This window comes from Piliocolobus tephrosceles, chromosome X, assembly GCF_002776525.5.
Source record: "Piliocolobus tephrosceles isolate RC106 chromosome X, ASM277652v3, whole genome shotgun sequence".
NCBI lineage: Eukaryota > Metazoa > Chordata > Mammalia > Primates > Cercopithecidae > Piliocolobus > Piliocolobus tephrosceles.
Genome location: NC_045455.1, coordinates 1,083,477 through 1,100,673, shown reverse-complemented (window position 1 = coordinate 1,100,673; position 17,197 = coordinate 1,083,477). Strand labels below are relative to the sequence as shown.

Here is a 17,197-nt window from a genome sequence, read left to right as displayed (position 1 = left end):
GCACCTGGGCATCAGGGTGGCAGGAGGGAGCTCCCCAGGGAGCAGGTACCAAGGGCGTGCACCTGGGCATCAGGGTGGCAGGAGGGAGCTCCCCGGGGAGCAGGTGCCAAGGGTCTGTACCTGGCAGGGGCTCTGCCCCCGCTGCAGCACCGCTCAGTCTGTCCTGGCTGCAGGAGGGTGGGCAGAGCAGCTCCCTACAGACCAGGGGAGGGTGAGCACCGTGCCTGCCTCATGCCAAGCTCCTGAGGGGTCTGTTCTGGGGGAGCCAGAGCTCTGCGCGTCCTGACGGTTACTTCACCCCATGCACCTCAGGAAATGCTGAAATACAGCAAGAACTGCGAGGGGGCTGAGGACCTGCAGGAGGCGCTGAGCTCCATCCTGGGCATCCTGAAGGCCGTGAATGACTCCATGCACCTCATTGCCATCACCGGCTATGACGTAAGGCACCCAGAGGCCCAGCCTTCCCCACCGCCTCCGCGGAATATGCCAGGCCAGCAACTTGGCGGCCTCCCTGCACACTCCCCACGCTTTGGTGTGAATGCGCAGGTTCGGAGCAGGAGGTCTGGGGTGGCCCCTAGATAAGCCCACTCCCAGGCCCTGCAGCCGGGTCCACAGACCCCACTGGGCTCTCTGGGGCGTGGAGAAAATCAGGAAGCGTCCCCTGCTTGGAGGGCACACATCTCCAGCAGGAATGCAGCTCAGACCTCCCGCCTTGTCTTCTCCTGGGGAGGAGGCATGGCTCGGAGCAGACGTGACGTCTGTTTCCTGGGCTGCGATTTGCAGGCTGGTGACTTAGAGCAAGTGGCCCCCGAAGGCAGATGTCACTTCCCCACAGAGCCCCACGTCAGGTCAGCTTGTTCATCTTTTGCCCCCCTTTTTATGTCCCCCCAGCCTCATTCTCAGGTTTTGTTTGTTTTAGGTAATAGACTTGATTAATTGCAGCAATTTTTGGTTTGTGAGATAACTGAGTGTAAATCAGAGGCCCTGAGGCTTCCCCTAGTGTTGACGTCCAGCATGGGTGCCACACTGGCCACACGCGGTGAACCAGCGCTGACGCTGATTAGTGACTGAGGGCTGTTCCCCTCGGAGCTCACTCTGGGTGCTGCACGTTCTGCGGTTTGGACAGGCGTGTGGCGTCCTGCACCCAGTGCTAGAGCATCACACAGAGCAGCTTCACTGTCCTAGAAGCCCACGTGCCCCACCGGTCCCTCCCTCCTCCCCCAGCCCCTGGCACCCGCTGACCTGTCACGGTCTCCAGGAGCTGGCCTTTCCTGGGACGCCCTGCAGTGGAATCCCACCGTGGGTGGGCTTTGCAAAACGGCTGCTTTCACTCGGTGATGTGCTCCCATGGCCCCACGCTCATCCCGTTCCTAACACACCCCTGCTGTCGCACATTTAGGGGAATCTCGGCGACCTGGGCAAGCTGCTGATGCAGGGCTCGTTCAGCGTCTGGACCGACCACAAGAGGGGCCACACCAAGGTGAAGGAGCTGGCCAGGTTCAAGCCCATGCAGCGGCACCTGTTCCTGCACGAGAAGGCAGTGCTCTTCTGTAAGAGGCGGGAGGAGAACGGGGAGGGGTACGAGAAAGCCCCCTCCTACAGCTACAAGCAGTCCTTGAACGTAAGTGAGGCCAGGTCCACAGCAGCAGCTCCTGGCCACAGACCCCGATGGGGGGACATCTGTAACTGGGCCCCTGTTGCCACAGACCTTGGTCTGAGGTGGCCACGCTGACACCCAGCTCTCACCCTTAGGTATGGGGGTGGGGGATTCTGCCATTCTCAGCCCCCATCCCCAAAGTATTTCCATCGTTTCGTGCCTGCACCAACACCTTTTTAAAACAAGGCGGTGGGTCCGCTGTGGGCGCGAACCCCGTCTCCGCTCCCTGCTGGCAGATGGCCGCCGTCGGCATTACGGAGAACGTGAAGGGAGATGCTAAGAAGTTCGAGATCTGGTACAACGCGCGTGAGGAGGTCTACATCGTCCAGGTGGGCCACCCACCCTGCCCCTGGCCTCTTCCACATTGCCATGAACCGTTTCTCACGGGAACCAGTGCTAGAATCTGCCATGAAGTTGCATCGAGGCCAGGAGCAGCCGCTGTGCACTTCAGGGTCCTGCCCTGGGCTGTCTTCACCCTGAGCTGGACCCAGGATGACATGCGGGGAAAAGTACACATCAGAGGGGGTGCTGCGAGGAAATGGGCTTGCCCTCCGCAGGGGAGCTCGTGCGTCCCTGGACAGCGCAAGTGTGCGGACACGTCCAGCACGCAGGGCCGATTCTCACAGTGGAGAGGGTGCTGTGCCCTGAGTGCCAGACACAGCTCTTCCTCAGTCAGTCCCGTGCATGGGAAGCAGAGGGTCCCGCAGCCCGGGGCCAGCCCGCAGTGCTTCCCTCCTCTCCCGTCACACGTAACCATCTGACCTTTGACTCCTAAGATTATCCTTGGTTGTTCTGAGAGTGAAACCAACGTGTGTTTTCTCGGGGGGCCTGAGTACTCACCTCCTGGCGTTTCTTTTGGGGAAACAGGCACCAACTCCTGAGATTAAGGCCGCATGGGTGAATGAAATTCGGAAAGTGCTGACCAGCCAGCTGCAGGCTTGTCGAGGTGAGGCTGTCTTCAAGCGATTGTTTTCCCGTAGCTTCCTCTCCAGGTGCATTTTTACATGTGTTCAGAGCAACCGCACCGCCTTGTGTGCGCAAGGCGCCTTGGCATTGAAGTAAAGATGCTCATTCATGTGGTTTGTCTGCTCCCTCCTCGCAGAAGCCAGCCAGCACCGGGCGCTGGAGCAGTCGCAGAGCCTGCCCCTGCCGGCCCCGACCAGCACCAGGTGAGGACAGACACGCCGCCACAGGCCTGTGTTTCTGGAGCACTGCGAGTGGGGGATTTGCACGCTGTTTCTGGAGCACTGCGAGTGGGGGATTTGCAAGCTGTTTCTGGAGCACTGCGAGTGGGGGATTTGCACGCCAGGGTCCTTGGCCTCTGTCAGTGGGACCCCGTGGTTACTGGGGTTTTCCTTGAGGCCCTTGGTGTTGATGTGCTCATGGGTCAGTCCCAGAGGGTGCAGTTCCCCGATGTGTGCCTCCAGCAGTGCCCGCCCCTCTCCAGCTCTTCCCGGGCTGGGCTGTTTCACGGCACGGCAGTGCGCAGCCTGTCCAGATCACAGCCACGCCCCAGCGTTCCTGATCCTGAGACAGTGGGTGCCCAGTGGGGACCCGGCGCTGATGGCCCAGCACATGTGTGGGCACAGTTCAGACTCCAGTCCTGACTGTGGTTTCATCATGTCTCTTCTTCCCTTGTTTTTTCTTTATTTTATTCATGACTTACTTTTTTCACTTGATCCTGTTTCTTATATAAGCTTCCTTTAATCATTCATGAAACAGGACACAGACACGGCCTAAAAAATAATCCATAGAACAGTAGTTTTCAAAAAGAAACATCCCCTGCCAACCCCCGCCCCCTGCCGAGAAAAACAAACCTCCTACTTTGGAGTGAGTAGAGTGGGCGCCTGCTCTCATCCCGCCCGTCCGGGTTTAACTTAGAAACATGTGCAGGAAGCCGGGCGCGGTGGCTCAAGCCTGTAATCCCAGCACTTTGGGAGGCTGAGATGGGCGGATCACGAGGTCAGGAGATGGAGACCATCCTGGCTAACCCGGTGAAACCCCGTCTCTACTAAAAAATACAAAAAACTAGCCGGGCGAGGTGGCGGCGCCTGTAGTCCCAGCTACTCCGGAGGCTGAGGCAGGAGAATGGTGTAAACTCGGGAGGCGGAGCTTGCAGTGAGCTGAGATCCGGCCACTGCACTCCAGCCTGGGCGACAGAGCGAGACTCCGTCTCAAAAAAAAAAAAAAAAAGAAACACGTGCAGGAGATGCTGCTTTAGCATCAGGCTGGGAGCTCAGAGATATCTGAACGCCTCAGGTCCTCAGCGCGTTTTGAAAAACTAACCAGACAACACACTATTTCTTTTTTGATTTGTCTGATGTCATCAGTCCCTCACAAGGAAACTCAAGGAACCTCAAAAAGCTGGAAGAAAGGAAAACAGACCCCCTGAGGCTGGAGGGATATGTCAGCTCAGCACCACTGCCACAGCCCCCCGAAAAGGGCAAAGGTGGGTGTGTGCAGGGACCAGGCCTCACATGGAGGCCTCACACGGAGCTGCTCACTGTGTCCGAGAAACACGCGCTTCCTGCAGCGTGAAGAAGGTTTGCAGAGCGTTCAGGGCCCCTTGCTCTCCCCTTAACAGAGCCCTAGGACCTCACAGAAGAGCCCCTCCCTCTCCGTTGCTCTGCACCCCTGTGTCAGCAAGGTCAGCCCCAGAAAGAGCCCTGGCCGAGACCCAGCGTGCAACCCACAGCCGCCCTTGGGCCCTCCCCGCAGCAGCCGGACCCGCCTCCGCGCCGGGTTGCGATGCCCTCTGCATAGTTTCTTTCTCTTCCTTCATAGATGACACGGTCACTAGCTCTGCCTCAGAAAGCTCTGCGCTTTCCAGAAAGCGCTTTACCCTGCAGGGCTTTGCTAACCTCAAAGGTCAGAAAGGTAAAAGTAGCACCTGCCCGAAACCCACCCTCACCGTGGTGGCATCTGTCATGCATCGTGTGTGACCATTCATGCCTCCTTCATCACAAGGGCGGCCACGCAAAAGCGTTTCTTTCCACCCGATCACGTATTCACTGATGCTGTGTCTCACACACAGACACCTAGAGTTATGCTTAGGGGTGGCTTTCCTTTGGAAAATGAAGGCGAGCTTTTCAAATGGAGGCTTGCTCAGAAACGGGAGCTGTACTTGGCTTTCCAGGGCCCCTCCTTCCTCTCCCTGCACCCCAACCCCCGCCTTCTCAGGTGAGTTCCCTGCAGGGTGCTGACCTTCCGGCTGCGTGGCTCTGCTCTGCCCAGTGACAGAGGCCGCTCAGCCATCTTCTGGGGCATCTGCTTGTGAACAGGGCTGACGGGACCCTTGAGACAGACGTCTAACGCCCTGCTCACCTGCGAGAGCTCCGTGCTGGGAAATACATGGCGGGGGAATGGGCCCAGGAGGCCCGGGAGGCCCTGGAAGCCGGCCCTGGCGTGCAGGTGGCTCCTCTGGGAAGCCCTGAAGGCCAGTGTGGACAAGGGCTCTTTCCAGAGAATTAGGAGTGTTTTCCAATTTATAAAAATGCTTTTAAGTTGGCTTGAAACTTAAAACAAACAAACGAACAACAGATTCTGGTGCTGCAAACTCTGCTAGCGCAGAACTAAGAAAACACCCCTAGAGACGGCCCCTGAAAGGACGCCTCTGAGTGCCGCAGCCCCCACTCCCACGCCCTCCCGGCCCCTCCCTCACCGCGCGGCCCCTTGGCTCCCTGCATTTTGCTCACAGAAGTTCCTTTCTCATCAGTGGAAAGGGGCCACAACGTGGGTGTCCCCTCCCGGCACAAGCGTGGGTCAGCCTCCTCGCCGCCTCCCTCCATCCCTCTCTCTGTCTCCGGTTGTATTTCTGCCGCCTCCTCCTCTCTGCCGTTCCTCACCCTCTGTCTCCGGTTGTATTTCTGCCTCCTCCTCCTCTTGCAGCTTCTCCTACCAGTCCTGACAAAAAGGCCAAGCGGCACGAAGTAAAGAGCGACCCGACTCCTTTTGGTTTGCGAGGTAGAGTGGCACCCTCGGGCACGGCACCCGCTCTGCGTCGGCAGGAAGCGCGGCCCAGCTGCTGTCGGGTGGCCGTCAAGACCACCTAAGGGGGAAGCTCGTGTGGGTCTCTGTGCTCCAGAGGCAGACACGTGGTTGTATTCAGTGTGTGATGCTCTGGCGACAGGTCCTTGAGGACAGCACGCCTCTCAGCCGACTCCTCTCAGCAGGTCTGTCCGGAGCCTGTGGAACTGCCCACCCCGTCAGGGGCTGCTGGCCACGGCTGCTGCGCTGGTCACCCAGCCGTGCTGGTGGAGCTGGGTGGGGTCTCACTGCCCAGTGGCTGCTGTCGGCTGTAGAGCACCCCGTTCCCCGCCATTCCCTGCAGCACAGTTTGCCCCAACACTACCTGCTAGGAACACAGAGCAACTGGCGGGCCGACCCAGACCCTCCTTTCCTGGGGCCGGCAAGGCCGAGCTCCCTGTGGAACCTGAGCTTTCTTTGTTTCCTGCTTCCCTTATATTCTGAGGATGCAAACTGCCCTGAGAAGTCCGGAGACCTCCCCTGACCTGTTGAGGACCCTCAAGTACAGGGAGGGGGCCTCATGTTTGCAATCTTCTTGAGTTTTCAAATAATTTGCAAAGGTTCCCAGGGGTGTAAGCAGAACCAGCCTCCCCATCCCGCCCGCCTCCAGAGCCTCCTCACATGACACTGCCAGCCCCACGGAGCCAGGCGGAAGCTGTGGCCACCCTGGGCGTGAGTTCAGAGGCAGGGAGCTGGCCCGGCGTTCCTGACCGTCTTGCCTGCAAGTGGGTGGACGCCCGGCTCGCTGCATCGAGGCCCCAGGAGGCCCCAGGAGTTTGGGGGAAGGGAGCCATTTCCCCATTGACAGTCTCCCGGGAGAGGCTCCTCTTGTCTGTTAAGCCCTCTCCGCTTGTGACCTGGAGCCGGCAGAGCCGGTCCCTGGTGGCGAAGGTGGGCCGGGCTGGCCCTGTGGGCCAAACGCCACTTCTGCTGTACTTTGGCCAAGCTCAGCCTCCACTTCCGCCTCCTCGTCCGTGAATGAGACGGTGCAGCCTGGCGGGGTCTCTAGGAAGCCAGTGTGGTGTTAAAGCCGGGCCACTGCCCTTGGGTCATTTCTGCCATAGGCGGTGGCAGTGAGCCCAGGTGATCCTGGGTGGCCTGGGGCGCTGCCCAGCGCCCGCTCCCCGAGCCCTGCAGGTGGTGACTCCACCGAGCAAAGGCCGATGGCTGTTGTACAGAAAACAGAGGGTACCATCCTGGCCATCACCCAGCCTCCTGCCTTCACATAGAATTCCCCATCTCCTGGGGCAGTGCCACTGGCCTGGCTTGTGGCTGCCCGCTCCCGGGCGCTGCCGTTCCCATCACGGTCAGACCTCTGCGTTTCGCTGCTGGCCTCCCCCGTGCCCTATTCCAACACAGCGCTCTTGGTGGCCCACAGAGAGGCTCTGGGGAGCACTAAGCACCCACGGCCAGGGCAGCTCAAGAATCCCTTTGTGTGTCTGGTGGCACCGGGGCAGGGCCGCTTGGGTATCACCCTGCACAGGCTGGCCTCGCTGCCCCGTGGAGAGGTTCGTGTGTGAGGTCCTACCCGGGCCATGCTGGCTCCTCTGCATACACAGCAGCCACCCTTTTTTTGTTCCCACTGTCCTCAATCAGATTTTTGGTTCTGTCTGGCCAGAGGCCCCAGGTGTGGTGCCTCAGAGCGACTGGGGGCCTGGACAGGGAGGGCACGCTGGCAGCCAGACCCCACAGGCCAGTCCCTGCTGCTGTAGAGGAGGCAGCTGGGCCCCCATCCTGTGCTGTGTCTCAGCCTCCCTTGCTGGGGGCAGCTGCGGGTACACTGTGGAGGCCAAGCTGCAGGTCTGTAACCGGAAAATCACACAGATGCAGGCCTGGTTTGGTGCCTGGAAGGCTCAGCTCCCTCTAGCTGTGACCCCAAGAAGGCAAAGCACTCAGGTGGAGTGGAGGGAGTGCTCCATGCTCTGCTGGCTGACGGTGGCGTCCGGGCCCAGCTCCCTTCTCTACGCGGACAGCAGAGGCCTGCTTAGCACCAGCTTTTCCCTGCCAGTGCAGTGTCAGCCTTCCCATGCCCCGCATCGTCCATCGCAAGGAAGCATTTGCTTCCAGTGGCACCAAATAGGATTTGGAACCAGTTTGTGCCCAAACTCAAATCCCGTTAGCATCTGCCTTTTTCCCTGGAGTGCATGTGTCCTGCTTTGATGCATTTGGCACCAGGTGGGATGCGCTGGGCCTGCTGCCCGGTTGCTGCCTTTGCGTGTTTATTCAGCCACGAGGGCATCTCCCATCTCCCCCACATGGGAGAGGCGGGTGCCGTCCTCTGGGCACCTGGCAGGAGGAGCACTGGGTTGGGGAGGGGGACATGTGTGGTCCCAAGTCTGGAAGAAACTCCTTCCTCTTCTCCCGCTTGGAGCTGTGTGGCCAGTGGGAGCCCATCTCCGCCACGGCACCTGCGTGGCCTCAGCCTTCTGGTTCAGTGCCGCTGTGCCAGGGGCTACTCTCTTGCCAGCGGGGACCATAGCCCTCAGTATCACATAGGTCGAGGGCATCGGGCCCTCTCAGTGAGCCTCAGTTGTTGCTTTTAGAAACTGCTTCCCGGTTCGGTCTGCTAGGTGTTGAACATGACTGTGGCACTCACGGAAAACACCTGCCCTGGGGGTCATCTGCGGCAGGAAGGCTGCTTCCCTCCTGGCTAAGGGGCACTGCCCTGCCTGACAAGGGCGTGGCTTCCCCACGGCCTGGGGATTGAGGTCTCCCACAGGGTAGCCCAGCAACTGGAAGCAGATGCTCTCAAACCCTGAAACGTGCCAGGCATTCTGGAAGCCTGTAGGGGTGTCCTGCTCAGCTCTTGATGTACCGGGGAAGATGACAGGCTGTGTTGGGGGCCCACGGTGCACATCCCAGGGGGTCTGTGGGACTTAGGTGACCTCACCTCAGATGGATGCAGACAGCAGCTCATCACCAGGGGGTCCCTCACGAGTTCTGTCTCTCTCAGGTTGGAGCAAAACTGCACACTCACTGGAGGGACCTGAGGATGACGGGGGCTGGTCAAGTGCAGAAGAGCAGATTAACTCGTCCGATGCCGAGGAGGACGGCGGGCTGGGCCTCAAGAAGCTGGTAACCGAGGCCTCCCTGCGGGCACTTGGGATGGGGGCTGCCCTCCGGGGATTGGGGTGCTTCTGGCAGGTCCCCCCAGGCCTGGGTCTTGTGGCGTAGCCCCAGCTCCTCCTAACCCTGGAAGGTCCACCCAGGCCTGGGTCTTAGGGGCAGCCCCAGCTCCTCCTGACTCCAGAAGGTCCACCCGGACCTGGGTCTTAGGGGCAGCCTCAGCTCCTCCTAACTCTCTCTGGAAGGTCCACCCAGGCCTGGGTCTTAGGACACAGCCCTAGCTCCTCCTGGCTCCTCTATCTCAGTGGCACTTTGTGTTTCTGGGTTAGTTTCCAGGTGCCCACCCAGCCTCCTGGAGAGCCCACTCACGGGTACACTCCTCAGAGGAGACAGTCCCCACTCCACTACCCTTCATATCATAGAACGCTGAGCCTTCCTAACTACACACAACTCCCTCTCATTTTGTAAGAAAATGGGACTGCTAAGCATGGATTTGCATTTGAAACAACATTCATTGTTAATGTCAGAAGCAAGAAAAAGCTGCCATGTGTTAGTCATTCCAGTGAGGGTTACACCAAGAAGTGTCTGCTGCACCTTCTGTGCTGTGCCTGGTCCACGCACCAAGGCTGGAGGTGCAAAGGGGACAGGTCCCGGAGGCTCTGGAAGGGCAGAGAAGCCAGGCATGGAAGGGTAGGGAGGGCCCTCAGGGCCACCGGCCTCTCCCCCACAGAGACAGCACAAAGGAAGGCCTAGGCGTGAGAACAAATGTGGGGAACACAGAGGCGGAGGCCACGTGGCAGGAGGGGAAACAGGCTGGTGGACCAGGGTGCACGGGGCCTGGAGAGAGATTTGGATCTCATTCTTTGGATGATCCTGGAGTGTGGGGTGTGATCCTGGCTACTCTGGGCACCACAGGGGCAGGAGCCAGTACAGGCCACTGGGTGAGGGCAGGCAGCCCAGTCACCGTCCTCCTGCTCCAGGCCCTGCAGCCGGCAGCAGCCCTCCTCAGCCCACCACTTGCAGCACCAGGAGGCTGTGAATCTCCCCACTCTGTAGGAATAGCTGCTGCTTCCCGGTTCCCCATTCCCCAGCGGAACGTGTTGCATGACCTCTGTGCAGTGTCTGCTGTGTGCCAGGCACAGTTCTAGGCCCTGGAGACAAAGCGGAAACAGCACAGACAGGAACCTCTGCTCTCACAGCGAGGAGATAAGAGGAGTGAGGCTTGGGGAGGTGGGGCAGGACAGCTGTAGGGGGAGAGGGAGGGCAGAGGAGGGGCTAGTCGGAGAGTGCCAAGGAAGGCCTCAGCACAGCAGCATGGAAATAAGACCCGAAGGCAGGGGAGCGCCGTCCGGGAGGGGGGTATGCAGGTGCGGAGGCCCTGGGGCCGAGAGCTCTGTGTGGAGACCAGCGTGAGGCTGGGGCAGCTGGGCCCAAGGACAGATTCACGACGCTTTCCATCCCCTCTGACGTGGTCATGACCTGCCGCGTGGCCTCCTCCTAAGGCTGGAGCCCTTCCCCTGAGCCAGCCGTGGCTAGGAGCTCCCACGGGGCAGGGCACTAAGGCCCAGCTCTCCGCCTGGCTGCTCTGGGGCTGCTGCCGGGGCTGACGCTGCCTGTGCCCCTGCCCGTCTCCCACCAGGTTCCGGGTAAATACACGGTCGTGGCGGACCACGAGAAGGGAGGCCCTGACGCGCTGGTCGTGAGGAGCGGGGACGTGGTGGAGCTGGTGCAGCAGGGCGACGAGGGCCTTTGGTAAGACCCCGTGCTCACCCCCAGACTGCCCCGCACGTGGCTGCTGCTGACCCTCGCCCTTTGCAGGTATGTCAGGGACCCGACCACTGGCAAGGAGGGCTGGGTGCCGGCCAGCAGCCTGTCCGTCCAGCTGGGCCCGTCCGGCTCGGCCCAGTGCCTGAGCAGCTCAGGTAAGGCGCACGTGCCCCGAGCCCACCCGTGACGCTGCCAAGGGCCCGTGTGCGAGGAAGCTGCTCCGCGTGTGCCCGGGAGAGCAGACGCCCAAGGCTGTCCCCCGCCTGATCTCCCCGCAGAGTCGAGCCCGGGGTCGGCCGTGCTGAGCAACTCGTCCAGCTGCAGCGAGGGCGGCCAGGCCCCCTTCTCCGACCTGCAGGGGTAGCGCCGCGCAGCGTGGGCGCAGGAGACCCGCGCGCTGTCTGGGGCTGCCACTGCCAGGGCTGGCGTGGCGCGGGGAGGGCGCAGTGCCCCCGGACGTTCCGAGGAAGGGGCACCTCACTGCCCCGACCCAGAGCGCCTGGCCGTGCGGGCTGCAGAGGACCCCTCCAGGGCAGAGGCTGGTTCCACGGAAGACCCCGGCCCGCTGGGGCTTCCCCGGAGACTCCAGAGCCCACAGAGGACCGGCCGCAGGGAACAGCCCCGGGCAGGAGGCGTCGGGCAGCGGCATCTCCTGGCTCCACCCTGCTGCTTCTGCCTCCGGACGGCGCTTTCAGGGTGCGGGCAGACCATGGTGCAGCCGCTTCTGCAGAAGTGGATGATTGACCAGTGACCTGAGGAGAGCCGGGCGTGGGGACTCTCTATCTTTTACAAGTTTTAGGATTTTTTTTAAGCAGGGATCAATCCTGTGGCCATTTTTTGTGGTACTTTGGCCTCAATTCTTTACCAGGAATCACTGTGTTTACATGAAATGACAATTTGATACTGTATTTGATAGAAAACTATTTTTTGTTACCGGGGTTTACATAGAAGCACGCTGTTTATACCATTAAATGACTTTGGGGGACTCTCCCGTGGGAACGGCTGCCACTCCCTGAAGCTCCCTGGTCACAGGTGGGTGAAAACGTGTCCCTGGGTGACATCAGGTGGTGTCTGCACCACCAAAAGCGGTTAGAAGCCAAGGAGATTCCTTTACCTACCTAGGGTTCATTTTCAAAAGAAAATTTAAACTATAATTTAAACAATTAACTTTCTTTTCTACAAAAAAAAAAAATGCAGGGTCTTGATTTTTTTAAAGAGCTTCACTGAATTAGGATATTTTTATTGCTTTTAAAGAAAATACAAAGATGCAGTTTCTGCAGGGTGTCGTGGACCACTGCTGCTGACCGTAGCTCAGAGAACCCCGCCCTGCCTCACTGCACGGCAGCCTCCTCGGAGGCCGCACCTCCGCTCCCCTCGCCACACACCCCTGCCTCCCACCCAGGTCCACCTGCCACCTGGTGACCCCCTTGAGTACAGAAGTGTAAGTGGGGAGAGTATTTTATTCAAGTCACAGCAGAACTGGAAAGAAAACCTCTCCTGTTTTACCCTTCTTGTGTTTCAGAAACATATTCTGTTATTTTAAAGCCTTTTCGGTGTCTAGTCTGCAGATGTTGTTGTATGTGTGCACCTCTGACCATGTGTGTACGTGTGTGTCTCGCTGGAGAGGACATATTCGCTATCCCCGTGCTGCTGGACGAGCCGCCTCACAGCCTCACGGTTCCCAGCCCCAGCACACTGGAGGCGGGCGAGGCTGCATTCCCCTCACGCTTCCCTCCGGGCGGCTTGCAGCCGTCACTGGCCAGACCTCCAGGGTGCGGAATCAATAGGAAGCGTGCAGAGACTCGGTAGCTTTTCCTCTGATGTGTAAGTTATCTGGAACGTGCTGTGTCCTGCGACGTCCCTGATGGACTGTGCAGGCACAGTGCCTCCGTCTCGTCGCGCAGCTGCGCGCCCTTGTGTGACCCTCCCCATAAAGGCACTTTACAGCTTCATGTTTCATCCACTGTCACTTTTTTTTAAACTGCTGATGTAAATGGAATTTTAAAAGCAGAGTTCTTTATTGTATGGATGAAGTTTGAATAAATATCAGCAACTCCTGCCATCTGCCTTTGTCTGTCAAGACACAGAACGTCTTAGTGGTCAGGGTGTCCAGGGCTGCGGTGCGCCATGCTTGCACATGGCAAATCATTGTTGGGACGGAAAAGAAGCCTGCAGCGAGCAGGGCCCAGTGTGCGGCTCAGGCACCAAGCAACCCCTTTGCTTTCTTCTGTCAGACAGCGATGATAACAAAACAGCGATAAGGTTGTGCGTGTCGGAAACGCAAAGGCAGCAGAGGAAGCGTAGAGGAACCGTTACAGAATCACAATGCAGCCAATACGCTCCAGACCAGGAAAGGGAGCGTAAAGAGAGGGGATTGTTGCAGTAGAAGAAGGGAAGGGTGGAGAAACGGGACAGCATGGTGAACAGGAAACAACATATGACGGAAGAGACAGCCCAGATGTGTCTGACTCACAACAGGCATGATCATCTTACGCTGGCCTCCTGGAAGAGCCTCAGATCAGATGTGACAAGTCACTGCTTAGAGACCATCAAGCAAAATTATATAAAGATTGAAGATTTAAAATAAAAGAAGACAGAACAAACACTAACCATAAGAAAGCTGATGTAGCAGGATCGACATGAAATGGAATTCAGGACAGTTCAGAGAGTAAAGGGGGCTGCGTGGCAATCAGGAACTCGTAAGCAACTGACTGTAAAGCTCAAAACACAGCAAAGTTGGCAGTCGGGGTGAGATGTTGACTGTCACGAAAAGTGATGCCTGTTTGTCCCTAAGCAGAGAAATCTGTGTTATTTTCCAGCACACATGGAGCACAAGCAAAGTATTTACAGAACAATGGCAAGATCATTGAAACAGTGTCTGGCAATTTAAAAGCTTGTTTCTAACTCACGGGATGCGGGGAGTCAGCTCTCTAGAACTGGACCGAGTGCGCAGAGCCATGTGAGGAAACAGCCATGGCCAGCTCAGATTGGCGTCGACAGCTTAGTGGTGTCTGATTTTATACACGACAAAATAAACGACTTAACCATTTAAGCCAAAAAATAAGACCAGCGTAACCCAAAGAAAGTATTTAAATACTTCTGTCAATTAGGACAATTGAGAAAAGAGAATAACAAAATCAAAAGTAAAACTCAAACTTTGTACCTGAAAAATCCAATAAAACTGACTAATTTATAGAAAACCTAAGACATTCCATATCAAATAAAAATTTTTAAATATAAGCCATTATGAACACCTTTCTGCCAATATATTTGAAAATAGAGAAATAGGATTTAATTGTTAGAACTGGGTCAAGAAGAAATAAAATACTTGGGTTGATGAATAACAATGACAGAAATTGCATTGCAGTAAAAAAAAAAAAAAGAAAAGAACTATCCCCATCGGCAGCAGAACTGAACAGGGACCCCGCTACTCTCCAGTGCCATTTAGCGGCTGTACTAGTGATTACCGTAACAAAGAAAAAGGAGGCCGGGCGCGGTGGCTCAGGCCTGTAATTCCAGCACTTTGGGAGGCCAAGGCGGCAGATTATGAGGTCAGGAGATCAAGACCGTCCTGGCTAACATGGAAAAGCCCCATCTCTATTAAAATACAAAATCAGCCAGGCGTGGTGGCGCATGCCTGTAATCCCAGCTACTCAGGAGACTGAGGTGGGAGAATCGCCTGATCCCAAGAGGCAGGAATTGCCGTGGGCACTCCAGCCTGGGCAACAAGAGTGAAACTCCATCTCAAAAAAAAAGAAAAAGGAAACAAGGCATGCTAATTGAAAAATAACTTTTCATATCTAGAAAATCCAGGTGAATTCATAAACTGTTGAAACCAAGAAGCCCACAAGATCACCCCACAAAAAGTTACTAATATTCCTAGCAATGACAATACTATTTTAACAGCAACCTAAATACTAAAATAAATGTAACAAAGGTTTGGGAAAAAATCATGAAACGTGATAGAAGGTCATAAAAGAAGCCCTAAATGGGAGATTTTTATGGATGGGACAATTCAGTATCACCAAAGTGTTAACCCTCCCCCAAGTTAATCTGTGTATTTAATCAAAATCCCAACAGAATTCTTTCTGGAATTAGGAAATTGATTGTAATAAACATAGAAGATAAAGGTCTGAGGATAGCCATGACGATGTGGGGAGCAGAGGCAGGAGGGGGAGGGCTCACCCACCAGGAATCTGGATAGATCATAAACCTGCCATCAGTCATGACAAGGGGTCGAGCAGAATTCGGATTCCCAGGCAGGGATGTGTGCAAGGACCTGGCTTGTCCTGGGGCTGGTCAATCTTTGGCACGGAATGGCCTCTTCAGGAACGGGTGTTACTGGGACAGCTGCCTTTCCATGTGGATGATGGCGTAAAAGTAGCGCCCCCCCAAACTTAAGATTAAAACATTAAGATTATTATGAGGAAAGGAAAGGAAATCTTAAATATCATGAGATTATTATGAGGAATATAGAATATTCTTATTGCCTAGGGCAAGGATAGATTTCTAAAAAAGACAAGCTGCACTTTCTAAGAGATGGACAAAAAGAAAAGATGGACAATCTGATCACATCCCATGGTGAATTTCTCTCCATGCTAAGACCCCAGACAAGGATGAAAAGTAGGACCAAGGTCCAGAGAAGAAAACAAATTCTGCTCAAAATCATAACTGTTCAACGTTGCATACATTTCTTTCTTCAACTGAAAGTTGTTCAGCATCCTGTAGCACTGGAGTGACACCCGGCCGGCCCGAGGGCTCAGCTGTCTCCAGCTGCGGCCCCAAGAAGGCAACGCACCTGGGTGGGGAGGAGGGAGCAGCCCCGGCTCTGATGGCTGACAGTGGTGCCCAGGCCCAGCTCCCTTCTCTACACAGACAGCAGACGCCCGCTTAGCACAGGCTGTTCCTCGCCAGTGCAGACACCGTCAGCCAGTGGAATTGACCTGCAAGACAGCATGCCATGGCGGCTTCACGGGCACAGGGCACACAGGCATCTGTGCACGCAGCTCCTCTGTCCTCCCATGCCCTGCACCCTCTGTCGCAAGGAAACGCTTGCTTCTAGTGGCACCAGTTGGTGCCCAAGCTCAAATCCTGTCAGCGTCTGCCTGTTTCCCTGGCGTGCATGCGTCCTACCAAGATGCATCTGGCACCAGGTGGGATGTGCTCACAGGTTCTCAAAATGAGAACACATAGCAGTTTCCCTGGGTGTTTGTTAAATACTATTCCTGGGACCTGCCTGGAGATTCCAATTCCTTACGGGTGTGGAAGAGCCTGGAAATCGCCTGTGTGTAAGTGTGTGGCATGTGTATAGGGGTGCGTTTATCTGGTGTGACTTTGGGGTATGAGTGTGGCGTGTGTATGGTGGGTATGAGTGTGGCGTGTGTATGGTGGGTGTGAGTGTGGTATGTGTATAGCATAAGTTTGGGTTGTGTGAGTGTGGCGTGAGTTTGGGTTGTGTGGGTGTGGTGCTCATGTACAAGTGTGAGCATGGAGATTCTTTGGTAGGGAGGGAGTCAGGGTCTCCCTCTGTCGCCCAGGCTTGAGTGCAGTGGCACAATCTCAGCTCATTGCAACCTCTGCCTCTCGGGTTCTCTGTCTCCCGAGTAGCTGGGACCACAGGCACGGACCACCAAGTCTGGCTAATTTTTTAATTTTTTGTCTAGGTTTGGTCTTGCTGTGTTGCCCAGGTTGGTCTGGAACTGTTTCCTCACTCGATCCTCAGTCCTCAGCCTCCCAAAGTACTGGGATTACAGGCACGAGCCACCACCCAGGAGATCCTGATGTCGCAGACATCTGACTTGCACACTCCCCGGACAGCTCCCGTGTGCTCAGCGCCACAGTCACGGATAGCTGCAGATGAACAAGGTGTTGACGTGGTTTCTGTAGCTCCCGAACAAGCAACTTGCCTAGAGATGACGACCAAAGTTTTCCTGTGTCCTCCACACTCAAGAGTGACTGCGAGGCGGAGGGGCCCAGCCCTTCTTGCAGGCTGGAATGAGTGGATGGGTGGATCAACAGAGGCTGCCACAGGAGAGAGGGAGGCCTGGCCTGGGAACGGAGCTGTGACCATGCCCTTCCCCAGGGTGGGGCTGAAGGACCCTCCCATCCTAGCAACAGGGCCACAGCATGTCCAAGGGGGCCCCAGAGGAGGTCCCGGGAGTCCTGGGAGAGCCTGGTTAGCCTCCCTGAAGGAAGGAAGTGGGGTTTTGTGAGAGGGATGGGGCAGCAGCCCCCACACCTGCTGCTCCATGTGGCCGGGTCCAGCCCCAGGCAAGGTTCCAGGCACGCCCCTGGGACAGACGTGGGAGGGAGACCAGCAGGCAGGGCCCCCTCAGGGAGGTATGGAGCAGGTCCCCGGAGCCAGGTGGAGCCCCTCACACCTGTGATCTCAAGGACCCACAGCAGGACAATGGCCATAGGCAAGCACCTGCAGCCACCCTGGCCAGCAGTGAGAGGGGCAGAGAGCCCAGCCAGATAGCCCGGTTCCTGCCCTCTCCCACCTGCCCGCACAGAGAGGGCTGCACGCAGGTGAGGGTCCATCACCTGAAGAGCTTCACCAGCCCCGAGGCCATGAGCCGCCTCATGGGAGTTTTGGCGCTTGCGGTTCCCCAGGTCATTCTGCTGCCCACAGAGGGTTGAGGACCTCTGACCTGGAGCCGCAAGACCAGCCAGGTATCTACC

General features: G+C 57.0%; 1 protein-coding gene and 1 pseudogene across 2 annotated transcripts in view; both read left to right on the top strand.

Moving 5' to 3' along the window:
- The window catches only part of MCF2L (MCF.2 cell line derived transforming sequence like), a 30,820-nt gene extending 18,242 nt beyond the window's left edge, over window positions 1–12,578 (top strand). The window contains exons 15-24 of the mRNA XM_031934948.1: window positions 313–438; window positions 1,400–1,621; window positions 1,894–1,986; window positions 2,525–2,603; window positions 2,760–2,826; window positions 3,988–4,106; window positions 8,637–8,758; window positions 10,389–10,501; window positions 10,568–10,671; window positions 10,795–12,578. Coding sequence (XP_031790808.1) covers window positions 313–438; window positions 1,400–1,621; window positions 1,894–1,986; window positions 2,525–2,603; window positions 2,760–2,826; window positions 3,988–4,106; window positions 8,637–8,758; window positions 10,389–10,501; window positions 10,568–10,671; window positions 10,795–10,880 — 1,131 coding nt within the window. The 3' untranslated portion in view covers window positions 10,881–12,578. The remainder of the gene's footprint in view (window positions 1–312; window positions 439–1,399; window positions 1,622–1,893; window positions 1,987–2,524; window positions 2,604–2,759; window positions 2,827–3,987; window positions 4,107–8,636; window positions 8,759–10,388; window positions 10,502–10,567; window positions 10,672–10,794) is intronic.
- Window positions 5,322–8,613, top strand: LOC111546336 (annotated as a pseudogene). The gene has a single exon (XR_002732749.2). The product of XR_002732749.2 is annotated as an uncharacterized LOC111546336 (transcript).
- Window positions 12,579–17,197: the final 4,619 nt, after the last annotated feature.